Here is a 7,152-nt window from a genome sequence, read left to right on the forward strand (position 1 = left end):
CCCCCCCCCAAAAAAAAAAAAAAAACAAACCACATTAAGGAAAAACTATACGACAAACAAAAATGATATTCCTGACTTACTACTGAACAAGAGAAAGAGGGAGCAAAATAAGCTGTTAAAGTATACAAAATACCCCCCAGAACTGCTCTTTAGAAACACATGGCATTTCCAGCACCCAGATGCTTTACTGATGATATGATGGTTCAGTCTGTACTGAAGCCCATCCTAAAATACTCCAGAATTGTATTAATTTTGAAAGATTTAAAAATAAAATACTGATTCTTTATAATGGTCAAAGTAAGATAGAAGGGGAAGTATCTGGCATTCTGTTTCAGAGGTCAGGAAACTGAAAAAGATCAAAGTGCATGGCAGCAAATCAGAATTTGCAGTCCAGCTTGGTTTTCTTATGGTTTTACAGAAAACATAACACAGCTTTATCCTGACAAAACCCCTGCCAAAAATGAACTCTGATTACCTGTATTGCAAAGTCTATAAGTCCATTGATATTCAGTGCTGGCTCCATGAGATCAAAGATGAGCTGTATGTGGTGAGCCAAGGGAAGATGATACGATGTTCCTGAGGCAAAACTGGTTATCTGTTCAAGAACGTTACTGGAGATCTGCGAAAATGAATGTTGAAAAGCCATACAGTGACTGAGGGCTTCTCAGACACACTAGTGCTCCTAAAGTCCTATTGTGTAAGTGGTAATAGCAAGTAACCTTTTGCAGATAACAGCACTAACAAATCATGCCTGAGTATATCTATTACTCCAGTGTCCAGCAAGTCAGTTATAATGCTGTTTTATTTTCAAAACTGACGACACAAAAAATGCTGTTCTGCTGCTTTACAGCTGGCAGTCAAACTTTCTTAACATCTACAGTACTGATTTCTATTCTGTGGGGCATTTTGCTTTAAAGAAGAGGTAAAATAATTTTTCTTTTCATCTTACTGCATTGTGATTTTTTTTGATGTTTTCCAGACAATTAATAACACATTATCCTGCAAACAAAATATGTAGTAAATTAATTCCAAAGACCACAGCCAAAGCTGCCTTATAAATTAAGTATCAAAAGCGTATGTCTTTTACTCTGTTTCTAATGCTAGCCTTAACTTTTAATGTTAAGTTAAACTATACTTAAACATAGTAACACCTGACAAAGCAATGAAATCCTATGCTGATACATTTGCCCACTTACGGGTCCTAATATAAACCAGGAAAACTAGTGCTTGTAATTTAAAACAAATTATTTATGTTCTCCAGTCAGCCACTGATACAACTTTTTAACAGTAAATTCTAATTAATAATTCTAACATCCAGAAAAGAACACACCATATTATCCACCAGCTTCTCTAAGAAACATAGCTTGTTGCACAAAAACGCAGAAAAGTTTGCTGCCCTTCCTAACCATCTATACAGTAATGTAACCTTACACACATGCAAGAGATTGGGTAACGAGTATCTAATTTAGCAGCAATCCCTAAACAATGCTGTTAATGGAAATTTATGTAAAATTTGTTGTAAATTTTTGATTTAAAAAAATCATAAAATCCATAATAATCCAGAAAGCTTCTTGCAAACAAACCAGCCACCCTCCCACCCCGCCAACAGACAAACCAATCCCCCAAATATCTACTGAAGAAGGGATTTCAGAATGCCAAGGCAGCATTTTTCCTCTTGCCTTTGAAGAAGCAGTGCACTGAAAATTCTTGGTATATACAAAACACTTCTGAAAGCCTAGCTTTGCCTCTCTATAGCAGATATCTCTATAGCAGAATGTAAAAGGCTTACGATTTTATATAGTCAGTACCTGAGATGTCACCTGATGCTGATCAAAATAGGACAGCTGCTGTAGTTTTGTGAACATGGTCTCTAGGGTTGGAAATGCTTCTTGTTTGGTCTTCCTGGCTTTCTGCCCTTCATCCCCAACTTAACAGACACAAAATTACTTTGGTCATTTTATATTTAATGGATCCCTAGTAGCTTTTTGCATTATCACTGATTTAAAAGACAATAAAAATCTTCCAAAGCGTTACTCAGGACTACATAAACCCTTACTTGCCTCAGTTTCCCATCATACTTGGGACAAATATAGGCCACAGCATGTAACAATATCAAAGCTACTTTGAGGTTACTCCAATGCAAAAAGGCAACACACAAGAAAAACTGAAAAGCAGTCACACAGTTTTACCAGGATGGTAAGGAATACGCATTCCTACTGGCCAGTATCTCCTATTTCAGGCCTTAGCCTAACACAAGCATTCACAGCCAAGTTGCTATAATGGAAAATAGGGATTTCTAGCCACAGCAGCCCTTTGCCATCCTGGTGCAGCCACACATAATTGCACCTTGTCCTACACACAGATTGCACCTTGTGCTACAGGACCCTGGTCAGTACTGCACCCCACGACCATGAAGGGGATGAAAGCTAAATTACATGACCAACATGCATAGCTCCAGACAACTTGCTGAGCACTTTACAGATCCCACAATCTTCACTACAGGCTACCACATAGCAGTATTAAAGCATTTACCACCCATTTCAGTAGTACTCTTCTTATTCAGAATTTTGAGGATGTCTTTGGTAATCTTCTTCAGCTGATGCCTCGCTTCGTCACGCTCCTTACCAACGCCATAAAGGAGAATCATGCGCTGGTTACACTCATGACTTGAAGATTCATCCTGAAAAGACCAGATATGAGTGACATAGAATCATCTCTTTTTTCTGTCACCTCCTGTACAAACCTAGCCGGAGCAGCCCAGGCTGTGACAAACAATAACTGACTTTTTGGCAAAAAAGCATCTCCTGTGGAAGAAACACTGACAAGTGAAATGACTAAAGAGTAGGTGAAAAACAGAGAGGGGGAAAAATGTGATTTGACATTATGAATTATCTTTGCACCTGTAAGGATAGAGTCAGAAGCTGCATACGGTGACCCTCTTAACTGTCCCTGGATTGATATTCAGTAGCAGATTAGTAAATAGAAGACAGATGCCTAGAAAATGTGTGACATTTCTCTTATTATGTACTAGTCCCTTGAAAAAGGCTGCAGCCCAACTCCGAAAATTCTCGTTTACGCATCTCAAAGAAATAAAAATATGGATAGTTTATTTAAATTGCAACTAGTCATATTTAGTCTTTTAGTAAAATGTGTCATATAATGTTGACACACTGCATATAACTTAGAAACTCAGAGCACTACTCTGCAAGTCATCCAAGATACAGGCATTTAGTTATCCAAACTAAGCAATCAATACTTCTTTCAACTACTTAAAAATTTTTGTAAGAAATAAAGCTGTGTACAATACTAAAGAATCACAAGGCAAAATGGAGCAGATGGGAGCGCAACTCTACACTCAGAAAAATTGCAGAGTCTTACAACATACAGGCTCTCTTAAAAATAGTGACTCCCTTAGCAGATCAAAAGCAGGAAGTCAACAGCCAATTCTTTTTTAAAATTCTGTTTCTCTCCTAGAGGAAACAAAAGCAGAAGCATCAAGAACGTCACCTGGAATTTGCAGCTGTCTCTGGCTAAGAAGTTAGTTCACAGCCAGAGGAAGGTCTAAGTCTCAGAGCTGGGATGCACAGTGGCTCCTCTAGCCTCCCCTTTCTATAAGGAATGGACACATGAACACTTCTGCCTGCTCACAGGGGGAAGAGATAGAGGAACTGCGAACAACTTTCTGTCAGCAACACTAGCTTCCCATCACAGAAACACCCAAGTGTTTCATCGCTCCTCCGCAGCACACTACGGTAACCTTCTCTTTGATTTTGGGGTGGGAGGCAGGTGTCTGGTTTTGCATGCTTAGGAAATACTTATTTTATTAGGATTAGACTTGGCAGCTGAATCTGTTGCCAGCTTCAAAGCATAAGCCAATTGATTTCTATCTTATAGACAGAAATAAAACTTTGCAGCTCTGTAAGGATTACGTCGGGTATATCTGGGCATCACCTGACAAAGCATCAGCTTCCCCGAGTGCCTTATTTTCACAAAGGCAGAGATCATAGAGAAATAGAGCAATTTTATGTGCATCTACACATCTGAAAGTTGCCCCTTTTGAAACACAGGCCTTACTGGTTCAACATCCCTGCCTCGCCTTCCCAGGCAACCAGTTTGGATCAGACCTGATCTGACCAAGTTTTTTGGACTAAGAGCACCAGTTTTCAGCCCAGCCACTGGTACCGGTGCTGTGGATGCCCAGCACACAGTAGCTGTGTGTGATAGGCCGGCTGATGTACTCGGGTTTGTGGTAAGGGTGGGCTCGGACGGGCACATCACTGTGCAGGGTCTCAGCAGTGGCTTCACACAGGTGCTCGCTGAAGAGCATGGGATGCTGCAGCTCCTGCATGATGACTCATATCAATGAAGTTTCAAATTCACTTGCAACACAGCCCTGGTAAAGCAAGTGATTTAGGAAAACAACAGGATAAACTGCTAAACTAGAAGTAAAGGTATGCATGAATACCCACATAAATAAGGCTACAAATAACTTCAGATTTTGCTGGCAAGTGCATAATCTCTAAAGTAACAGGTACCATTAGCTGTCCAAGCGCCAATACGTAGGGTTGAAGAACAGGTACTCCTCTTTCACTTTCTTGCCCTTGAAAGCAACAAAAAGTGACTCTGTGGGGTGCCACATCCATCCTTTGAGCACCCAAGTGAAATGGCAGCAGCCCACCAGCTATTCCCAGGGTCTGAGCAGGGGGAAGAAGGGGAAGGCAGAGATTTACTTCAAAGACAACCAAAAGAAAGGCTGAAATAACACCACTGGGAGAAACAGAGGCCAGCCATGCAGAAATATAATAAAAGGGGCATTCGACTCCTTTTACTTCAGCCCAGCACTGCTAAATACGCAGTCAAAGTGAGTTTAAATGCTACCCCGTACCACACGGAGGAAGATGCAGGAAGGGATATTTCTCCCTGGGAGTAGACACATACCATGGCCCTTGCCAGCTCCTCACCAGCTGTAATGCAAGCACCAGGGCCATGAGGGCCGGGACATCCATGGCAGGGCCCCCAGGTCTGCACTGCACCCAGAAAGAGCTGTGCTGTCACCTACGCACACCAGGAGACAGGCAGCAGACAGTGGCTGCACCACCATGCCAGGCCCTTGCCCACCCCTGCAGCAAGACTCAGGAAAGCTGTGTGGGAAGCTCACGAGGCCAGGATGGAAGGTCACCTTAGCATTTCAGTCACAGAAGATCAAACCAGACCACCTTACAAACATGGCTACACCTAGTGCTCTTCTCTTGTAGAAACCTGATAATCTCATTAAAATAAAACACAATTTACAGCAGTCAAAATCCCCAACAAAATGTTCATAACACAAAAACTAAAACTAGAATAAAAAGGTTCAAGTCTTCTGATATAACTCAAAAATTCATTTTTCTTTTTGTTTTTACAGGAAAGAGGGGAAAGACAAAGTGCAAATGAAAGTCACAACCAACTTCAGCTACCCTAGAAACAACAGCAACTGCACCAGCGATAACAGAATCAGTCAAGTAATTTTTCCTTTGCTTTATACAGTTCTGTTCCTGGTGGGTATCACAATGAATGGCCTGGCAATGTGGGTCTTTTTTAAAATATCCAGTAAATCCAATTTCATCATCTTCCTCAAGAACACTGTCATTTCTGACTTCCTTATGATCTTGACTTTTCCATTTAAAATCCTTAGCGATGCAAAGTTGGTATCATGGGTACTGAGAGGATTTGTGTGCCAGGTCACCCAAGTTGTATTTTACTTTACCATGTACATTAGCATTTTGTTTCTTGGTCTGATAACTATTGATCGCTACCAGAAAGCTGCTTCGCCGTTCAGAACGTCAACACCAAGGAGCATCTTAGGGGCCAAGATCCTTTCCACAGCAATTTGGATATCAATGTTTGCTCTTTCATTACCCAACATGATTCTAACAAACAAGAAGCAAACACCTAAGAATGTAAAAAAGTGTGCTCTCTTGAAATCTGAGTTTGGCTTAGTCTGGCATGAAATTGTAAACTACATTTGTCAACTTATCTTCTGGATTAATTTAGCAGTCATAGTTGTATGCTACATACTCATAAGTAAAGAACTGTATAAATCCTACAAAAGGACACGATCCACAGGAAAAGCGTCCAAAAAGACTGTAAATCTGAAAGTTTTCATCATTATCACAGTGTTCTTTATTTGCTTTGTGCCGTTTCACTTTACTAGAATCCCCTACACATTGAGCCAAACAAGAGATGTTTTTGAATGCTCTGCTCAGAACACCTTGTTTTTCTTGAAAGAGAGCACGCTCTGGCTGACATCTCTAAATGCTTGCCTAGACCCATTCATATACTTCTTCCTTTGCAAATCATTTAGAAAGTCCTTGCTCGACATGCTGTGCAAGCACACAGCATCATCAGAACTCAGAGCACAGATGAAGGAGCAGAACGAAGGAGATGACACAGACGAGACACCACTCTAGAGTTACCGTACTCCCTCTTGGCCACGTATGTTTACTGGTAGGTAGAAGCAGAACTACTCCTGCAAAGAGTATCTAGAATTTCACTGACTTCTTTAGAAACTGTCCTACAAATGAAGCACAAACACCCTGGAACCAACATCCCTGGTTGCAAAAGTTGTGACACTAGAAAGCTTCAACCACCCAGTCGCAACTTCCATACTTGTAAGAATTGCTGAGAGGAAGTCTGAACTTGTAGTTGGAGGTGTAAGGAAAAAATTAAAACAGAGTCATGAAATATTACAGATGAGATTATGAACTGCAAAGATTTTGCAGAAAGAGTTGTCCGTGACAACACAAGATCTGGGAAATGCAAATAAAATACACAGTAAATGTGATTCTTAAATATAGCGACTTGTCACCTTGTATGCAACTGGCAAACAGAAATATAGGACATAGGTAAATAAGTTAATAATCTGTGCAGATTTTGGGTAACAGAATAACATTTTGCTTCTCTCATTATATTCTTGCAATTCTTAATTCATTGACCAATAATTAATAGTTGTATGTCACAGGAAATTATTTCATAATCAGGCTTATCTTGATGTGAGTTAAATCTGCAAATACTTCACCTAAATAAATATTTCATCTAAATAAATAAAAATGTACACTTTTATGGAGAACACTATATTATACTATAATATAGTGTTAATATATATATTATATA

At 40.0% G+C, this 7,152-nt stretch overlaps 2 protein-coding genes across 2 annotated transcripts in view; one reads left to right on the forward strand and one right to left on the reverse strand.

Moving 5' to 3' along the window:
* The window catches only part of MED12L (mediator complex subunit 12-like), a gene marked incomplete at its 3' end in the record, with an annotated part of 36,760 nt that extends 32,412 nt beyond the window's left edge, over positions 1 to 4,348 (reverse strand). The window contains exons 1-4 of the mRNA XM_010013428.1: positions 4,205 to 4,348; positions 2,533 to 2,680; positions 1,809 to 1,927; positions 476 to 619 (exon numbers count right to left, since the gene is read on the reverse strand). Of these exons, the coding sequence (XP_010011730.1) occupies positions 476 to 619; positions 1,809 to 1,927; positions 2,533 to 2,680; positions 4,205 to 4,348 (555 nt within the window). The remainder of the gene's footprint in view (positions 1 to 475; positions 620 to 1,808; positions 1,928 to 2,532; positions 2,681 to 4,204) is intronic.
* A 1-nt stretch (position 4,349) lies between these two features.
* Positions 4,350 to 6,449, forward strand: P2RY12 (purinergic receptor P2Y, G-protein coupled, 12). The gene is made up of 2 exons (XM_010013429.1): positions 4,350 to 4,396; positions 5,405 to 6,449. Exons 1-2 carry the CDS (start codon positions 4,350 to 4,352, stop codon positions 6,447 to 6,449), a joined length of 1,092 nt encoding a protein of 363 aa, XP_010011731.1.
* Positions 6,450 to 7,152: the final 703 nt, after the last annotated feature.

This window comes from Nestor notabilis, unplaced genomic scaffold, assembly GCF_000696875.1.
Source record: "Nestor notabilis isolate BGI_N333 unplaced genomic scaffold, ASM69687v1 scaffold17654, whole genome shotgun sequence".
Classification (NCBI taxonomy): Eukaryota; Metazoa; Chordata; class Aves; order Psittaciformes; family Psittacidae; genus Nestor; species Nestor notabilis.